The sequence below is a fragment of the Neoarius graeffei genome, chromosome 2, assembly GCF_027579695.1.
Source record: "Neoarius graeffei isolate fNeoGra1 chromosome 2, fNeoGra1.pri, whole genome shotgun sequence".
Lineage (NCBI taxonomy): Eukaryota > Metazoa > Chordata > Actinopteri > Siluriformes > Ariidae > Neoarius > Neoarius graeffei.
The window spans coordinates 112,888,266-112,908,967 of record NC_083570.1 but is presented as its reverse complement, the minus strand read 5'-3'; the positions used below and the strand labels follow the sequence as shown (position 1 = coordinate 112,908,967).

Here is a 20,702-nt window from a genome sequence, read left to right as displayed (position 1 = left end):
TGGTCTTGACTCGGTCTCACCCTGCCTTGGTCTTGGTCTTGACTTGATCTCAACTCCTCAAAGTCTTGGTCTTGTCTTGGTCTCGATACATTTTGTTCTTGGTCATGACTTGGTCACGGTTTGGGTGGTCTTGACTACAACATGATTGATAATCCGAGGTAAGTCTAACAAATGAGTTCTCAACATTCAATCTGGAAAAAAATGGAATTAAAGCGGGATTTAATTAAGTCTGGAAAGGATTACTGACTTGTATTTTGATCTTGTCACACGAATGAGGGCATGACAAAGAAAACATTGCCATGTTGCAGGTCATTTCATTTGTGTTAGTGAAAAGAAATTAGAACCTGGAAAGGACATCACGTGCAGTGTGTGTAGATACTCAAACAAAAGGCAACGTGCTTGTGCATTCGAGTACATCCTTTAATAACCTCTATTTTTGTGGCCAATACAAAAGTAACCAGCTTTTCTAGCTGTGAAACAAAATGACTGCGTGCCATTAGTCATGTTTGTGTAAACAGCAGAAAAAGCTCTTAAGCTCCTCCAGAGGACAAATTAGAAGTGACAAACATAATTAGCTTAAGTGGGTGAAAAATGGTGCTACCTGAAATGTGGGTTATGTGGATACTGGATAGAGACTAGTTTTGTTCATCATAAACATTTGCAAACTGGATCCAGGCCTCTTAATAAACTCTGAACGTGATGTAGAATTTGTTTTAGAATGTGCATCCATGTCAGAGCATCTTGCTAATGATCTCAGCATCAATGAAGCGAAGAATACATTTAGTTTTTTTTCTTCCTCTGTCACACTACCGACCGGCACAAATCGATACAACTCCAGAAGATGAATTTCCTAGCTCGATAATTGTGCTACACACACACACACACACCAAAAAGAGCTTCTTAACAATGGATCAATTCTACACACACTGGTTGAAGTCCTGAGGCTAATTTATCACCATCAGTCTGGTCTTATTGTAGTCTCTCCACCTAGAGAAATAGAGCAGACTTTGCAGGTTGCATTAAAAAAAAAAAAAAGAATGGACAATACAAAAAAAAAAAATCAGCTACATTTTAAATTACTCACCTCCCTTAGTTTACAGTACAAACCGTTCCCATTCCCGCCAAGTGAACAAATTACCCATAATATCTGACCGGCAGGACACACACCCAGAAAACACACTCGTCAATAAAACGTAGAAATGTCTCATCTTCCCCCCAACCCAAGCTCCCCGGATCTCGTCAGGAAAAGCTTTAGGTTCTCATAAGTTCATAAATAGGCCCAGGCATGCAGTGAGAGGTTTAGGTTCCCTTGACATTTTTAGTGTGAGGTCGTGATGCCAGGCTGGCATAGTAGGCACACTGAGAGGGGTCACACTGCCCTGGAGGGCCTGGTGGGCCAGGTTGTCCATGAGGACCTGGATGTCCAGGCTCACCCTGAGCTCCCGTTGCTCCTGGAAGACCATCTTTACCGTCTCCAGGAATTCCTGCTGGGCCTGGAGCAGAGAGAGAGTTTATCTCAGATCTCAGCTGCTGGTGAATATTTTAGAATGATTTGTGAAACTGGAAGAATACACCAACCAATCGGAACACAAACAAACAGTATTTTAAATCAAAAACTGTTTTGCTTTTTTATAATAACTTGTGAAACTCAAAGCATACACTGACCAAGTAGAAGACTAATCAATCAATCGATTACTTTTGCCTTTATTTTAATCTTTACAGAAACCCTTTTCATATTTGCTGTATTCCTCAATCATCCCTCCCCCCAATGTTTTATGAAATGTTTTTTGACAACATTCTTCCACCATAGGTGAGATCTGGGGCTCAAGGTTTTCTTTATTGAGCAGTCAATCAATCAGAAGGGGCCTCAGTAGAGTGCATACCTCCACCAAGCAACATTTCCAGATTTGCACCAAAATTAAATCAGTTGTTCCTTGGCCCATGGCTCACCTTTCCACCAAATTCCATCAAAATCCATTCACTACTTTTTGATTTACAAAGGCAACAGACAAACAAACAAATGGAGGCAAAATCAAAACCTCCTCCAGCAAAGTTGGTGGAGGTAATAAAGAGGGCTTTACCAATGGGTCCAGGTGGACCAGGCTCTCCTCTCTGTCCAACACCATTTTCTCCCTTCTCCCCTCTGGCACCTCTTTCACCTGCAAATCAGCAATAAATGAGAAAGTTAAAGTCAGTCAAATCTTGTTCATCAGTATTTCCCATTTAACTCCCATTAACTTTATTAAAAAATGGCTACACGATGTAAGAAACTTGTATTTCACCAATTATAAGCAATACTAACTACAATTTCCTGTTTTATAAAGTACCTTTAGGACCTGATGGACCTCGGGGTCCCTCTCCTCCATTTTGGCCAGGCATACCAGGCTCTCCAGGTGGACCTGGTTGTCCAGGTTGTCCTCCTTTTCCTGGAGGCCCGGGTGGACCAGGACGCCCGACTGAGCTCTTTACGTGTGTGGGCTGAATCTGAGCCATGAGGTAGGCCATCTTGGCTGGGAATACAAAGGGTTAAATACATTTAATCTGGAGGTAATATGTATGTGCTAAAGGCAGCAACTGGACTTGCTTGAAATCCTTGGAGACGTTTTGCCTCTCATCCGAAAGCCTTCTTCAGTTTTGTCTGACTATTGGGGAGTTTCAGGCATTTATCCTCTAGTGGACCAAAAGCAACCCTAAGGAGAGTCGTTGAGGTCACATGGGTTGTTGACCCTCTGAGCCATCCTGTAGGTTGTTAGGGTCACTGGAGGTTGGGTTGATCAGTGATAGCAGCCTAGAGAGTCATTAGGGTGATCTGTGGGTCGTCACTGCCATAATGTGAGTCTTTGAAGTCAGCTGAGTCTTGGTGTGGATGTCTATTCAGTTGTCTGGGAAGTGTGCCAAGGACTGACCCGGCCTCCAGTGACCCTAACAACCTACAGGATGGCTGAGAGGGTCAATAGCCCATGCGACCTCAATGACTTTCCTTAGGGTTGGTTTTGGTCCTAGAGGATAAATCCCTGGAACTCCCCACTAGTCAGAAAGAACTGAAGAAGCCTTTCGGATGAGAAGTGAAATGTCTTCAAGGATTTCAAGCAAGCCCAATTGCCTTCTTTAACACATACAGATTATGATGGCCTGGATGACTGAGAACCTTCACAGACAACACTGCAAAAACTAGCCATCCTAATATAAGGAAAACGTAATAAATTTGAGAACATTTAGACAATAATCAAGTGAAATAATCTGCCAATGGAGTAAGATAATTACACTTGGTAAGACATCTTAGAATAAGTTGGTTGCAATCTAGAACTAGGTTTAATAATCTCAAAATTGGTGTCTTGTTTTCTTCTAATAAGAAATGCTAGATCGTTTCAACTATTTTCAAGATATTTTCACTTGCGGGCGGCACGGTGGTGTAGTGGTTAGCGCTGTCGCCTCACAGCAAGAAGGTCCTGGGTTCGAGCCCCGGGGCTGGCGAGGGCCTTTCTGTGTGGAGTTTGCATGTTCTCCCCGTGTCCGCGTGGGTTTCCTCCGGGTGCTCCGGTTTCCCCCACAGTCCAAAGACATGCAGGTTAGGTTAACTGGTGACTCTAAATTGACCGTAGGTGTGAATGTGAGTGTGAATGGTTGTCTGTGTCTATGTGTCAGCCCTGTGATGACCTGGCGACTTGTCCAGGGTGTACCCCGCCTTTCGCCCGTAGTCAGCTGGGATAGGCTCCAGCTTGCCTGCGACCCTGTAGAAGGATAAAGCGGCTAGAGATAATGAGATGAGATGAGATGAGATTTTCACTTGCTAAGATATCATTTTTTGCAGTGAATCTGAAGGTAGCACTGCACTTTCAGGCAGTATTTGTGTAAGCTGTTCAACTCCGTAACAGACCTCTGAGCTACCTAAAATATGAACTTGCTCATAAACCTGGCTCAAAAATATATGAAAACCTCTGATTCCATATGATCAGTCTCACCTTGTAGTTCTTTGGCAAGTTCCTCTTGAATTAATCTGCGTATTGATTCCAGAGATGGAGATTCTCCCTGAACAAACACCAATGGCACATTAGTCTCAGTTTTGCTAATCTATCATACATCCATGGTGTCAAACAGCTCACCCTCTGTCCTGGAAGACCAGGCTGGCCAGCAGGTCCCGGGGGTCCAGAGAGTCCCATCTCTCCAGGAGGTCCAGACATTCCCATCATGCCTGTGTGGCCCTTTCTGCCTGGAGGTCCTGGGATTCCTGGAATTCCTGGTTCTCCAGTGGGGCCTTTGTCACCTTTTATGCCGTTGTCACCCTACAGGAGAGAAACCATTTAGACTGTGGGCTTGAAATCTGGCTGGTCATTTTGTCAAATCATTCATGGCTACCATTCACTCTCTTACTCATGCATTTGACTGCAATCTGCAGCACAACAGCATTGTTCCCTTCAGGAATTATACATTTTATAGCCAGTGATATCTCGACCAATGATCACCAACCCTATTCCTGGAGGTTTACCTTTCTTAAAAGTCCAGGTTCCACGAGGATCTAGCAAATAATCCACTCAGTAATTAGCAGAATCCAGTGTGTTAGCAATGGAAAAACAGGCTTTTGAACACTGTGACTCAATGAGTATCCTGGACCAATATTTACACTGATCAGCCATGAAATTAAAAACACTGACAGGTGAAGTGAATTACATTGATTATGTTGTTACAATGGCACCTGTCAAGGGGTGGGATATATTAGGCAGCAAGAGAACAGTCAGTTCTTTAAGTTGATGTGTTGGAAGCAGGAAAAATGGGCAAGTGTAAGGATCTGAGCAACTTTGACAAGGGCCAGATTGTGATGGCTAGATGAAAGGAGTCTGAGCATCTCCAAAATGGTATATCTTGTTTGGTGTTGCTGGTATGCAGTGGTTAGTACTGAACAAAAGTGGTCCAAGGAAGACAACTGGTGAACCAGCAACAGAGTAATGGATGGCCAAGGCTCACTGATTTGCATGGGGCACAAAGGCTAGCCCATATGGTCCAATCCCACAGAAGAGCTACTGGAGCACAAACTGCTGCAAAAGTTAATGCTGACACCTTTCTGTTTTGGCCAGCATGAACTTGTTCAGTAGTTTGTGCTACAGTAGCTCTTCTGTGGGCTTGGACCATCTGGGTTAGCCTTCATGCCACAGGTGAATCAATGAGCCTTCGACACCCATGACCCTGTTGCCGGTTCACTGGTTGTCCTTCCTTGGACCACTTTTGCTCAGTACTGACCACTGCATACCAGGAACATCCCACAAGATGTGCCATTTTGGAGCTTCTCAGACCTAGTCATCTCACCATCACAATGTGGCCCTTGTCAAAGTCACTCAGATCCTTATGCTTGCCCATTTTTCCTGCTTCCAACACATCAACTTCGAGAACTGACTGTTCTCTTGCTACCTAATACATCACACCCCTTGACAGGTGCCATTGTAATGAGATAATGAATGTTATTCACTTCACCTCTCAGTGGTGTTAATTGTACTGTATGGCTGATCAGTGTACAGTACTCGGCATAAATGAGTACACCCCCTTTGAAAAGTAACATTTTAAACAATATCTCAATGAACACAAACAATTTCCAAAATGTTGACAAGACAAAGTTTAATATAACATCTGTTTAACTTAGAACGTGAAAGTAAAGTTAATAATATAACTTGGATTACACACTTTTTTCAGTTTTACTCAAATTAGGGTGGTGCAAAAATGAGTACACCCCACAACAAAAACTACTACATCTAGTACTCTGTATGGCCTCCATGATTTTTTAATGACAGCACCAAGTCTTCTAGGCATGGAATGAACAAGTTGGTGACATTTTGCAACATCAATCTTTTTCCATTCTTCAACAATGACCTCTTTTAGTGACTGGATGCTGGATGGAGAGTGATGCTCAACTTGTCTCTTCAGAATTCACCAAAGTAAATAATTTCTTTACACCACAAAGGTGAAGGCTGCAAGAAGATCAGCAAAGCTTTATTTATCAGTCAGAATACTGTAGCAAAAGTGGTACAAAAATTTAAGAAAGATGGAACTGCAACCATCTCACAGACACGTCCAGGTCGTCCATGGAAGTTAACACCCTGACAGGAGCGTCTTCTGATGAGAAGGGTTGAAGAAAATTGGCATGCAAGTTCACTGCAGTTATCTAAAGAGATAGAAAGCCAAACTGGGGTGACTATTTCCCGTGACACAATACGGCGTACACTGCAGAGGAATGGCATGCATGGATGCCGTCCATGAAAGAAACCTCTCCTAAAGCCCAGGCACAAAAAAGCCTGCCTAGAGTTTGCCAGGGCCCATGCTGACAAAGATGAAGACTACTGGGACTCTGTACTCTGGAGTGATGAGACAAAGATAATTGTTTTTGGAACTGATGGCTTCAAAACTGTATGGCGTCGCAAAGGTGAGGAATACAAAGAAAAATGCATGGTGCCTACAGTGAAACATGGTGGTGGCAGTGTCCTTATGTGGGGCTGCATGAGTGCTGCTGGTGTCGGGGAGCTGCATTTCATTGATGGCATCATGAATTCACAGACGTATTGCTCTATACTGAAAGAGAAGATGCTACCATCACTCCGTACCCTTGGTCGTCGTGCACTTTTCCAACATGACAATGATCCTAAACACACATCTAAGGCCACTGTTGGATTTCTGAAGAAGAACAGGGTGAAAGTGATTCAGTGGCCAAGTATGTCTCCTGATCGGAACCCAATCGAACACCTATGGGGAATTCTTGAAGAGACAAGTTGAGCATCACTCTCCATCCAGCATCCAGTCACTAAAAGAGGTCATTGCTGAAGAATGGAAAAAGATTGATGTTGCAAAATGTCACCGACTTGTTCATTCCATGCCTAGAAGACTTGGTGCTGTCATTAAAAATCATGGCGGCCATACAAAGTACTAGATGTAGTAGTTTTTGTTGTGGGGTGTACTCATTTTTGCACCACCCTAATTCGAGTAAAACTGAAAAAAATGTGTAATCTAAGTTATATTATTAACCTTACTTTCACGTTATAAGTTAAACAGATGTTATATTAAACTTTGTCTTGTCAACATTTTGGAAATTGTTTGTGTTCATTGAGATATTGTTTAAAATGTTACTTTTCAAAGGGGGTGTACTCATTTACGCTCAGCACTGTAGATACCTGATTGATTCTGAAGGAAATTTAGGCAATATAGTCCCTGGACTGAAAAAAGTTTCACATTAAGAGGTTGTGTGTGAATTAAATTAAATAATCTCATGTTTGCTGACAGGCTGTGGTCATCTGCTGTATGTTCTGCCTTTTCTATTAAAAATAGCTTGGCTGCAGTTCTTGGCTACATTAGTGACTAAATGTACCAGACCCTCTACTGAAGTGTGAAGTCTAGCTTGCAAGTGTATGATGCTTCACTGTTCCAAACAATATCTTGCTTCAAAGGTCACCATAGTATAAAAGTCTTTTCCCCAGATAAAAACTGCCATAAATAACTATTTTTATAAGGAAGTGAGCTGTGGTTGGTAAAAGAAAGCAACTGGACTTGCTTGAAAAGTCTTGAAGACGTTTTGCCTCTCGTCCGAAAGGCATCCTCAGTTCTGTCTGTTTAATAGGGAGTATCAATATCAATCAATATGTTTCTACGCACTTTGGGATGAGTTCCCTTCGACTGGTGCGGGAGTACGAGAGGACTTCCAGAAAACTGGCAGACATCTTAGCCAGAGAGGATCGTTCATTTTTGTCAACTTGGAACGACCATCACTGAACAGAGGTGGGTGTCTATGACATCTATCAGCCACCTACAATGCAGCCATCAGCATTCTGATTCGGATTCTATGATGATCCATGAGAGGATAAATACTTGATACTCCCTATTAGACAGACAGAACTGAGGATGCCTTTCAGACGAGAGGCGAAACGTTTTCAAGACTTTTCAAGCAAGTCCAGTTGCTCTCTTCTACCAACCACAGATTACTATGTACAGTACCTGGATGACTGAGTATCTTCACAGATATAAGGAAGTGAGATGAACAGATTGCTACTTTCAAGATTCTAAAACTTGAGTCTAGAAAGGTGTACAAACAATACAAACGTTATTATGCAACATCTGAATGGTCACACTTGCGAATTTTGCTCATAATAAGAGAATGTGAATAACAATCCTTTGCCATCATGCTAACTGGCTGTTAGCATCTATTTCTTGTTTCATGTCAGTTGTACCTTTAATAGCTCAGGTGAGGTATTTGATCACCTTTCATCATTCTGAATAAAACAAATTTGAATGAAAGCAAACCAGGAATTAATTTTCCAAAAACATTTCTTGGAAAGAAAGAGTTCAGTGAAAAACGATTTTGCTACTTAGACTGAAATGAGTGAAAGTGGATAGCAACTTGCTAGTTTATCATTTTTATATAATAGCTATCACATCAGTAGTTCAAGCTAACTAATCATCAATCATCATTTCTTCTGATGGAAAGATAATAAGCAATGTCTTCAATTTTCCAGAATCGTCAGCATTCCAAAAGCATCATTCTGGAAATATGAACCAGCTTTCGATTCTCACCTTCTCTCCCTTGAAGCCCCGTTCACCCTGTTTGCCCGGTACGCCCTGAAAAACAGTCACAGTCATTCCTCTCGGCTAACAACAGGCACAATACCGAACATGTGACTGAACTGCTGTGAATGAGGACTTACTTGTTTGCCCTCGGGGCCAGTGGGACCAGGTGGACCCTGAATGGAAAGAAAACAGGTTCTAGACTTTTCACTTCAGAATGAAAAGTAGAAAATCACAATCATTTTACTGTCACATTAAACCTTCTGCTCTGTTCTGGTCAAAAAAAAAAAAAAAAAAAAATATTATATATATATATATATATATATATATATATATATATATATATATATATATATATATACAGTGGGGCAAAAAAGTATTTAGTCAGTCACCAATTGTGCAAGTTCTCCCACTTAAAAAGATGAGAGAGGCCTGTAATTTTCATCATAGGTATACCTCAACTATGAGAGACAAAATGAGAAAAAAAAATCCAGAAAATCACATTGTCTGATTTTTAAATAATTTATTTGCAAATTATGGTGGAAAATAAGTATTTGGTCAATAACAAAAGTTCATCTCAATACTTTGTTATATACCCTTTGTTGGCAATGACAGAGGTCAAACGTTTTCTGTAAGTCTTCACAAGGTTTTCACACACTGTTGCTGGTATTTTGGCCCATTCCTCCATGCAGATCTCCTCTAGAGCAGTGATGTTTTGGGGCTGTCGCTGGGCAACACGGACTTTCAACTCCCTCCAAAGATTTTCTATGGGGTTGAGATCTGGAGACTGGCTAGGCCACTCCAGGACCTTGAAATGCTTCTTACGAAGCCACTCCTTCATTGCCCGGGCGGTGTGTTTGGAATCATTGTCATGCTGAAAGACCCAGCCACGTTTCATCTTCAATGCCCTTGCTGATGGAAGGAGGTTTTCACTCAGAATCTCACAATACATGGCCCCATTCATTCTTTCCTTTACACGGATCAGTCGTCCTGGTACCTTTGCAGAAAAACAGCCCCAAAGCATGATGTTTCCACCCCCATGCTTCACAGTAGGTATGGTGTTCTTTGGATGCAACTCAGCATTCTTTCTCCTCCAAACACGACAAGTTGAGTTTTTACCAAAAAGTTCTATTTAGGTTTCATCTGACCATATGACATTCTCCCAATCCTCTTCTGGATCATCCAAATGCTCTCTAGCAAACTTCAGACGGGCCTGGACATGTACTGGCTTAAGCAGGGGGACACGTCTGGCACTGCAGGATTTGAGTCCCTGGCGGCGTAGTGTTACTGATGGTAGCCTTTGTTACTTTGGTCCCAGCTCTCTGCAGGTCATTCACTAGGTCCCCCCGTGTGGTTCTGGGATTTTTGCTCACCGTTCTTGTGATCATTTTGACCCCACGGGGTGAGATCTTGCGTGGAGTCCCAGATCAAGGGAGATTATCAGTGGTCTTGTATGTCTTCTATTTTCTAATAATTGCTCCGACAGTTGATTTCTTCACACCAAGCTGCTTACCTATTGCAGATTCAGTCTTCCCAGCCTGGTGCAGGTCTACAATTTTGTTTCTGGTGTCCTTTGACAGCTCTTTGGTCTTGGCCATAGTGGAGTTTGGAGTGTGACTGTTTGAGGTTGTGGACAGGTGTCTTTTATACTGATAACGAGTTCAAACAGGTGCCATTAATAAAGGTAACGAGTGGAGGACAGAGGAGCCTCTTAAAGAAGAAGTTACAGGTCTGTGAGAGCCAGAAATCTTGCTTGTTTGAAGGTGACCAAATACTTATTTTACTGAGGAATTTACCAATTAATTCATTAAAAATCCTACAATGTGATTTCCTGGATTCTTTCCCTCCATTCTGTCTCTCATAGTTGAAGTGTACCTATGATGAAAATTACAGGCCTCTCTCATCTTTTTAAGTGGGAGAACTTGCACAATTGGTGGCTGACTAAATACTTTTTTGCCCCACTGTATATATATATGTTCTGTACTGGAATTAATTCCTCTTTCTCTCAATTGACCCCCCCAGGCCCCTCCCCTCAGGTGGAGCTAAATTCAGGGCCAGAAAAAAAACAATTGGCTACAGATACCTGAAATAGAGAAGTTAGCTTTGATAATGTTGCTCACCATAGGTTTTTAAAAAAATTTTTAAAAGTCATCAGTCAGCCAGTCAACATTCATAAACAAACAAATAAATGAAAGAGTGAGTAAATAAATAAATAAATAAATAAATAAATACAAATTTCCAACATAAAATCTGAAACTTCAGGTGGTTTAACCTTGGTTTTATTTATCAAACAAACCTGAAGTGGATTTTTAATTACAACAGTACACTGCAATGCTTCTATAACAACCTACTTGTTGGACGCCCAAATAGTCCGTTATACCGAAAAGTTCATAATACTGAAATGCAGCCACTTGTCACACCAAACACGCAAAACAAGACCAACTGGGTTTCCTTTATATTTATGCTTAATTCACTTATATATTTACGACGTAAAGGAAATGAGTCACACTCGTCATCGTTTGCGCGCTACATCTTCTTTCTTTTCAGCCTGTCATGTTGATTTCAGTTATGGATGAAGTCTCGGAGCTCTTTTTCTTTTGATTTAAAAGTTGAAATTGAATTTTTCAGGATACCATATTCTTTAAACAAATTCCTTGCTTTCTCACCACGCTTTAGACGCTCCAGGGTATGAAACTGGTCTTCGACAGCGTCACATCTGTGTACACATGTGCAGCACCATTAGGACTAATCACCATGCACCTGTTCCGGATTAGAGTGCAATCACAGCGTGTGCTTATAAGGACTCTCACAACACACAGACTTTGTGAAGTATACACTCTGTACTTTGTGTCTCACATTACCAATCCTTTTGTACCACTGTGTTGATATTCTGGTTTCCAACTCTGTTTCGTATTTTGGATTTTGCCCTTTGATGTCCTGTCTGTGCCTCGCCTGACCATTGCCTGTTTCTTGACTCTGATGCTTGATCACTGATCAGATTGGATCTTTTCGCCAGTGTGTTTTAAAATAAAACTCTTCCAGTGATTATATCCATCTATCGCCTGCATTTTCTGACAGACGGAGAGTATCTTACGTTTACGAGTAGCCATGACAACAGTGTTTATGGAGTAAAGACTCGAGTAAAACTGATTTTAGCTCATAAAATAAAGTGATTTTAAGGGATTTTTTAAAAGTCAGTGATCATCATTCTTGACAATTGTTCATGATCGACATCTAAGCGAGGCTTGTTAAGCCTTTGTTTTATGGCGTTAACACGTATTGCTAACTCGACTGCAGACTTGATTATTTATTGCTTGTCTCTGGGGGGGAAAAGGAGCGCATGGCTCAGTGATTTTTTTTTTTTTTTTAAGACTCCGACTCATTGTCAGTAAAGGCTGGGACACGAAGTTAGTTTGTTATATGTGAAAGTTTGTAGTAAAAGACTTTGTTATAGCAAGGTTTCAGTGTATTACAGAGATTATTAAAATCGTTTCAGCATCATTTACGATATCCTGAAAAAGCAAGATGAAATAAAAATGTTGATTAAAAATGTTTCTAAATCCGAACTGAATAAAAGTGATGTTACTGAGACCCCGGACACACTGGGGATCTGTTTCCATTAACACTGTTTACATTATAAATAATCAAAATAATAAATGGGGAATTGTTGTGTCTCATTTTACATCCAGAATTATTAAAGACATAATTATTTGCTCAGCAGTGATCAGGAGATTATTCCACTTCTCATTAACTTCATCTGTTTGACGGAAGTCTGCACTCACCGACGGTCCTTTTGGACCTGTGAATCCGGGCAGTCCCGGGTTTCCTGTCTCCCCCTTCCCTCCTGGAAGACCCTGATTTACAGAAACACAGAGGATTTATTCCGACATGACATCTGTGTGGTTTTGTCCATACATATCCATACAGCACATAGGATTAAGAAGGATTGAGAGAGATTACTGCAGAGCTCGGATTATCTTCTACACTGAACACAATCCCACATGGATCAGACTGAACAGCGGCGAAAACCATAAACAAGTGTTTTATAATACTGAAATCATGAAATAAGTTTTATTACAATTGCTTCAGCAATTGATATATATGTTTAATGCATGTATAAAAGTACTTGTATAAATAAACTAGGAACCAAATTATAAATAAAACGGGATGCAAAAAAGGATTACCGCACCTTCTAAATTTAACAATTTTAAATTCAGCCGGTGTTAATTAGCTTAACAATAACAATATTACAGTGGATTGTTTAATTAATTGAGAAAGCCAAACATCACGATGACTAACGTCACTAAACAAACAAAAACAAATTCAAAGTGAATCTACGTCTGTACATTTGTTATTCTAAATGGCCGCCAACATGATCATGTGGTGTGTTTAGACTCACTGGAATTCCCGATGGTCCTGATTTCCCTGGTGGTCCAGGTTCTCCAGGTTTACCCTAAAAAAAAATAAAAAACAGTGCAGAGATGAAGTCGAGCTGTAAATCTCTACTCAAATTATATTTTACAAATTATACCTTATTTTACTGTGAAGTGATTTAAAATTCTCACTGGTTGTCCACTTGGTCCTCTGTGACCTTCAGGCCCAGGAAGTCCCGTGAGGCCCTACATCATTTAAAAAAAAAAAAAAGGCAAAATAACCTCAGTTCAGAAATAAAACTGTTATTGTTATCACCCTGAAGTAAAGTTTGTACTTTTTATCCATTTATAGTTGTGGAATTTCCAAGAATCAAGTCCTCACTTACGTTACAGCAGCTAGAAACAGTCGTTCCCTCACTAGCCTCTTTTTTTCCTCTCTCTTAAAGTTAAAGAGGCCGGCTCATGCTTCCCAGAATCCTTTGCGCTAAGAAGCAAGTCACCATTTTCAATGCCATCGATATTCCACTGTGTTATGTTTGAAAAACAATTCGCAACAATGCAGCGACATGCTAGGCCATTGATCATAAACCGTAACATGAAATTGAAGATCTCATCTCATCTCATTATCTGTAGCCACTTTATCCTGTTCTACAGGGTCGCAGGCAAGCTGGAGCCTATCCCAGCTGACTACGGGCGAAAGGCGGGGTACACCCTGGACAAGTCACCAGGTCACCACAGGGCTGACCAGTGATGGGAATAACGGCGTTACTAACGGCGTTACTTTTTTTAGTAACAAGTAATCTAACTAATTACTTTTTACATCGTTATAACGCCGTTCCCGTTACTTACAATAAAATACTATGCGTTACTTTATTAAAGCTGTTCTCATCTGGCACGCTGCTCGTTCAGCCTTTCTTTCCTCTGCTTTCGTGTGGGGCGGGGAGACGCAAGACAACGGCACAGTAAGCCAATCAGAGTAGATTTGGACAACATACGTAGGTAGGCCACGCCTACTGCACTACTGTGCGCTCTTTCAATCGGAAGACACAGCGATGGCGAGCGGTCAGCCCAGCACTGCGCTTTCACATTGGAAATACAGCCATTACTTTTCATTACTTGAAATAAAAGGCAAGAGTGTTTACGTGCAATGCACATTATGTCGAGGAACAAAGCGTTTGTCCTCGTCAGTGGCCAGTAATTAGTAACATAATTTTAATAACTACAAAAATATATTACATTTGATAGATGTCTTATCTCACATTGTCCCACAAAAATATTAATATAGTGTAGATAACGTTACTAATTGGTTCTGTTAAGTGTCCATTTCAGTCATTAAACACATTTAACATTCACTTTTATTATGATTACACTAATTGAATTTGATTTTTTTTTTTTGGGGGGGGAACAAAATGTAACGGAATAATTACTTTCCCTGGTAATTAGTTACTTTTATGACAAAGTAACTCCGTTACTAACTCAGTTACTTTTTGGGAAAAGTAACTAGTAACTATAATTAATTACTTTTTGAACGTAACGTGCCCAACACTGGGGCTGACACATATGCCGCTTTTCCACTACCAACGCGGCTGAGTTGGGCTGAGCCGTGCCGTGCTGAGTTGGGCTGAGTCGAGCTGAGTGGGGCTGTTGGAGTTGCATTTCGACTACAACCGCGCTGAACCGTGCTGGCTGGAAGTGGGTGGACACATTGGGTGGAGTTAGCGAAAGTGGGTGGACGTCACATGATGTCGTTAGGCGGCGCAAACAGTGACATCAGTGATCTTTTAAGCGGTAGTCTCGCGACCTGGATAGTAAACAATAAACATGGAGGACATGGAGTCGTTAGTGTTGCTGGTCTTGGTGCTGTTGCTTGTTGTCACCGACAACGCCAACAGATACTGGCAAGAGCGTATAGATGAGGCGAGGCGCATAAGGCTTCATAATTCTCGTAATTCGTAATTCTTCTTCTTCCAGGTTTACGGTGTTTACAGATCCCAGCGTGCTCGCGGGGCGTGTGTGGGCATGTGAGGACACTCCTCCTCACCAATCAGTGCACAGGGGAGTGTCTGCTCACGCCCCTAGCCCCACTCGGCTCGGTTTGGCTCGCTTCAACCCTACTCCAAAACGGTGCGAGTTTTGGGTGCTAAGCAGGGCTGAAGCGAGCTGAGTCATGCTGCTCTGAGATAGTCGAAACGTGAGCCGTGTTGGGCTGAAGTGAGCTGAAAAAGGGTAGTGGAAAAGGGCCAATAGACAACCATTCACACTCACGGTCAATTTAGAGACACCAGTTAACCTAACCTGCATGTCTTTGGACTGTGGGGGAAACCAGAGCAAACCCACGTGGACAACATGCAAACTCCACACAGAAAGGCCCTCGCCGGCCACGGGGCTCAAACCCAGACCTTCTTGCTGTGAGGCAACAGCACTAACCACTACACCACCGTGCCGCCCCAAAATTGAAGATATTTTGGTTTTAGTAGTTATATTTTACATTCTTTCAACAGATCCATTCCATTACCATGTGGTTATTTCATTGCAATGGACCAGAACCGGCCTTGTCTGTCTCGTGGACGGACACGAAGGAAAGATAATACAATATCAGGCATATTATGTACAAAACTTTTAAGTATTACACATAGATGAGGAAAATATGGCAGCCCTAAAGGGCAAACATATCTATATGGCATTGTGGCAGCGGGGGCGTGGTCAAGCGTCGGTCTGTGACCGGAGGGCGGAGTCAGGGAAGGTAAGTGGCAGAATCACTGCACCTGATGTTGGTTAATCTGTGTTTGTGTGTCTTCCCCAGTGATCATGCCCTATATAAGGAGAGAGAGAGCAGAGGAAGGAGGCTCTCTCCCTGACCTGAGGACTCATGTGTGTGTGTCTGAGAGAGTGACTTTACTGAAAAGTACTAAATAAAAAGAGTTTTCTTGGGGAACTTAGTTCTGGCCTGCCGTCTTTTCTGTGCTCCACCCCTACGAACTGCTACAGGCATCTTTGCTGATATTTGAACATATTTTGTATGACTATTAGTTCATTCATCCGGTCGACAGGTGATGAGTTTATGCCCTCATGTGTTGTCCATCCGATGTCGTCTACATTTCACGAAAATCGCTTCTTCTCTCTCAGTTCTTCACTGACTTTTATTCCTTTTGGCAGGAAGGTAGGTCTGCCTGGGGTGCATATACATAGCTTCTACCCAAATTTGCATAATTGCAATTAATAATGAAGATATGGAGTAATTAATAAATCTCTAATGAGCAGCTTCCAGACAAATCGCTTCTTCTCCCTCAATTCTTCACCGATTTTGATTCTTTCTGGCATGAAAGTAGGGGTACTTAGGATGCATATAACGTCTACCCAGATTTGCCTCATTACAATTATTAATGAAGTTATGGACTAATTAAGCCTTAATGAGCAGTTAAAAATCGCTTCTTCTCGGTCAATTCCTCGCCATTTTGGATTCTTTCTGGCAAATAGGTCGGTATTCCTAGGGTGGATATCGCTTCTACTTATAGCTTGTATATAGTGTATATACCGTAGCTTACAACATTTATTGTGCAAGGAAGGTGGCCCACTTTAGATCGTTTTTTCTGGACTAGATGGGGCCACGGAGTGAGCTACGCCATCACTGATGGTCTCATTCTGTTTTTAGCTCTTATTTGTATTATCATATTGTTAACGCTTTGAACTTTGATTTTAAATTGTCACTTCCAATTTAATTTCTTAAATGCACCTTTGGGTTTGTCCCAAAAGTAATTTCGTTGTGTTCGACGATAACAAGGACAGTAAAGTGCTTGAACTTGAACAAATTACAACCACAAATGGGAAAACACAACAACAAATCACAAACCACAACGACAACAGCGAAACCGAAAACGCAACCACAAAGCCGGAAACACAACATTAACTTCTACTGGAAATAGTAGGAACGTGCTATAGACAAGGATCATCACTGATCGGACGAAGTGTAAGCGACCAGCATCTTTTTAATTTGTTTGTTAACGATCTTGATATTGTTGAAAATGAACTGAGTCATATAGTTAAATACGTGGACGATATTACCATTCAAGTTAAGGTATGCAAGAGCAAGGATACTAATACTAAGGATCAGAAATGTAAGGAAGTTGTTGAACAAGATTTTGATTGGTTGAGGGACAATCGCATGCCTTGCAATATTAATAAACGTAATGAACTTCTTATCCATAAGAAAACTAAGGTAGACATGAATTCAGTTCGTAGCATGAAACAAGTCGAGAAGCTGAAAATACTAGCAGTAACCTTTCAGAGTAATAATAGATTTAATAAGCATGTTAAGGGAAAACTTATAGAGGCAAACAAGTGTCTGTACGTCCTTAGATCCTTACACAAGGAAGGTCACCAGCAACCTGATACTGACATTGGTTTTTCATCTTTAGTTTTACCAAAAATCACATATGGTTTATCCATCTATGCCACTTCTCCTCCAGAACTTACTACTGTCCAGAATTTCCTTACATGCTGCTACAAATGCAAGTACATTTCCCAACCATTTAAGCGAGACATCCTTTCAATTTCATAAAATTGGTGAAATGTAGGTCCTTCTGAAATGTGCTCATTGTGATATACGTTTATTTTTGTAATATCTCACAAAATATCAGGCCATTCTGTGGCTGGGAAGTTGTGATGCATAGGTTTACCACATTCTTCTTCTTCTTTTGGGTTTTACAGCAGCTGGCATCCACAGTGTCGCGTTACTGCCATCTACAGGTTTACCTTTGAGCGTGCACTGACAGTTCCATCATTCTGTCGCTAAACAAACAGCTGATCACACCGAGGTGCTCGCTGAGCGCCGATATTTATTAGTTCGGTCCTGTGTTTCCTTTCCTTCGTATATACTGTAACATAACATCTTTTCTTCTCACTTTCTTTCCGTTACTGTAGTCGGTCTTTCACGTTTCATTCGCACACTCACGCCCTCCATTTTTATCTCCTGTTTCAAATTTGTATCCCATAATGCCTTGCGCAAACGGGGAAAGCCCACCACGTGATGTGATGCATGACATAGTATCTTGTATTGGGTCATGGTGAAGCAGGAAAAAAATAGTGGAGAATTTAGGGCCACGTTGAGATAAAGTCATTAACTGTTCTATTAAAAATAAATAAATAAAATTGGAAGTCTGTGATTCAAATTCAGTAGCTTTCAGTCACTAAACAAAAATAATTGGGCGTTGGGAAAATTATTTTTATGACCTACACTTGAAAAATCTGAAAGGCGGTCTACCTTTACTATCTCTGACCTTGTAGAAAAATCAGATCTTTCTCTTTTTAATAGAATTTCAAGTATGCATTGCCATCCTCTTTTTCATCTTTTAGCTTCTATTAAACACAGTTCCTTGCGCCTTAGTAATCCGGGAGGTCTACTTCTAAATGTCAAATACTGAATATTTTATTTTTTATTTGTTTTAACAGTTTGCATTTTCAATATAAGTTAGCTTTGCAAAAGTTTCAATATTTTTAACTTTTTAATTATTTATGCATTTATTATTATGTATTACTGTTTTATATTTAATTCTAAATATTTTCATATGAGGGCGGCACGGTGGTGTAGTGGTTAGCGCTGTCGCCTCACAGCAAGAAGGTCCGGGTTCGAGCCCCGGGGCCGGCGAGGGCCTTTCTGTGCAGAGTTTGCATGTTCTCCCCGTGTCCGCGTGGGCTTCCTCCGGGTGCTCCGGTTTCCCCCACAGTCCAAAGACATGCAGGTTAGGTTAACTGGTGACTCTAAATTGACCGTAGGTGTGAATGTGAGTGTGAATGGTTGTCTGTGTCTATGTGTCAGCCCTGTGATGACCTGGCGACTTGTCCAGGGTGTACCCCGCCTTTCGCCCGTAGTCAGCTGGGATAGGCTCCAGCTTGCCTGCGACCCTGTAGAACAGGATAAAGCGGCTAGAGATAATGAGATGAGATTTTCATATGATTAGCATGTTTTTTGCAAAGTCATAAAAGAAAGACATTCACTGTCCGTCTTTTTAACCAGAAGAAACTGTGCCACATGTGCCATTTGTTCTCAGATCTCGCAGACAGTAACACAAATAGGGCATGGGAACAAGGAGTATTGACGAAGAATACATTGAGATACATCTTAATAGCAAAGACTTTTGTCAATATTCCTTCTTCCCACATCCTGGTTGTGTTACTGTTTGCGAGGCCTGGGAACAAATGGCACACGTGGTGCAGTTCCTTCTGGTTAAAAAGATGGATAGTGCGTTTGTCCAATAAGTGAAGATCCTTGTCGAGAGCACTTTCTGACTATTTCCAGTAGAATTTAAAGTCATTGTGTTTCCTGCTTTGTGGTTGTGTTTTCAGTTTCGTTGTTGTGTTTTGTAATTCCTGGTTGTGATTTGCCCTTCAGGGCTACCACCATCATCATCATCATCTTCTTTTGGCTGTTCCTGTTAGGGGTTGCCACAGTGGATAATGTCCCTCCATCTCCTCCATATCTTCTTCTGTCACACCAACCATCCTCATGGCCTCCTTCACCACATCCATCAATCTCATTCTTGGGTTTCAGTCATGTGACTTTTCTTAGCGATTTTACTTCCGGTGGTCGAGCAAACCAAAATGGCTGCTGTAGTGCAAACAACTAGAGATAACTTAGAGTATGCTCATAATCTAGAAGCCACTGCTGGCTTTAGATATATTCAGAAGATTGCTATGTGCAATGGAATCGACCCCTACAGTCTGGGAAAGAAGGATTTGTCATACGATCTCGAAAACGACCCTTCAGTCGAGTTCCCCGACATCTCGAACTATCTGGTGTTGCAGACGTCCTTCTACACCGCAAAACAGATGAAAGTGTGGAAGAGTATGGAGGCTTAAAACTTTTTTGTACGTGGCTGGGTAAAGGACCTCGGGATCAAGTCGCTACCGAATGAATCCTGGATTGTTTTTGCCCATGTAAGTATGGTTTTTTTAAGCTTTTCGTTCATGTCTTTACAACAAAGCGCTGCAAATTGAAGTGTAAACAAACAACAGTTGGCTTGATTCTCACTTGTGTTGGCTCTTATCTCTCAGGTAAATCATTCACAGAGATCATCAGAAACCCCTTTAAAGACCTGGATCTTAGTTAAACAAGACGGAGAAGCGATCACAGCGCATTGTAATTGTATGGCTGGGGAAGAATTTTGTCACAACCTTCATGCATATGGACTTTGTGAGGAGTAAACAAAAAAACTTTAGTGCTTTGTGACTAAAAAAAAGTACTGTAAAATAACTACACATAGCAAGAAAAGTACTTGGAAAACACTAAGGACGTACAGTGGTGCTTGAAAGTTTGTGAACCCTTTAGAATTTTCTATATTTCTGCATAAATATGACCTAAAACATCATCAGATTTTCACACAAGTCCTAAAAGTAGATAAAGAGAACCCAGTTAAACAAATGAGACAAAAATATTATACTTGGTCATTTATTTATTGAGGAAAATGATCCAATATTACAGATCTGTGAGTGGCAAAAGTATGTGAACCTCTAGGATTAGCAGTTAATTTGAAGGTGAAATTAGAGTCAGGTGTTTTCAATCAGTGGGATGACAATCAGGTGTGAGTGGGCACCCTGTTTTATTTAAAGAACAGGGATCTATCAAAGTCTGATCTTCACAACACATGTTTGTGGAAGTGTATCATGGCACAAACAAAGGAGATTTCTGAGGACCTCAGAAAAAGCATTGTTGATGCTCATCAGGCTGGAAAAGGTGACAAAACCATCTCTAAAGAGTTTGGACTCCACCAATCCACAGTCAGACAGATTGTGTACAAA

General features: G+C 41.2%; 1 protein-coding gene across 1 annotated transcript in view; it reads right to left on the bottom strand.

Annotated features, from left to right (window-relative positions):
- Positions 1 to 1,020: 1,020 nt before the first annotated feature.
- The window catches only part of col22a1 (collagen, type XXII, alpha 1), a 174,953-nt gene continuing 155,271 nt past the window's right edge, over positions 1,021 to 20,702 (bottom strand). Inside the window, exons 55-64 of the mRNA XM_060911490.1 lie at positions 13,101 to 13,154; positions 12,935 to 12,988; positions 12,318 to 12,389; positions 8,676 to 8,711; positions 8,545 to 8,589; positions 4,104 to 4,283; positions 3,963 to 4,029; positions 2,328 to 2,510; positions 2,082 to 2,159; positions 1,021 to 1,493 (exon numbers count right to left, since the gene is read on the bottom strand). Of these exons, the coding sequence (XP_060767473.1) occupies positions 1,300 to 1,493; positions 2,082 to 2,159; positions 2,328 to 2,510; positions 3,963 to 4,029; positions 4,104 to 4,283; positions 8,545 to 8,589; positions 8,676 to 8,711; positions 12,318 to 12,389; positions 12,935 to 12,988; positions 13,101 to 13,154 (963 nt within the window). The 3' untranslated portion in view covers positions 1,021 to 1,299. The remainder of the gene's footprint in view (positions 1,494 to 2,081; positions 2,160 to 2,327; positions 2,511 to 3,962; positions 4,030 to 4,103; positions 4,284 to 8,544; positions 8,590 to 8,675; positions 8,712 to 12,317; positions 12,390 to 12,934; positions 12,989 to 13,100; positions 13,155 to 20,702) is intronic.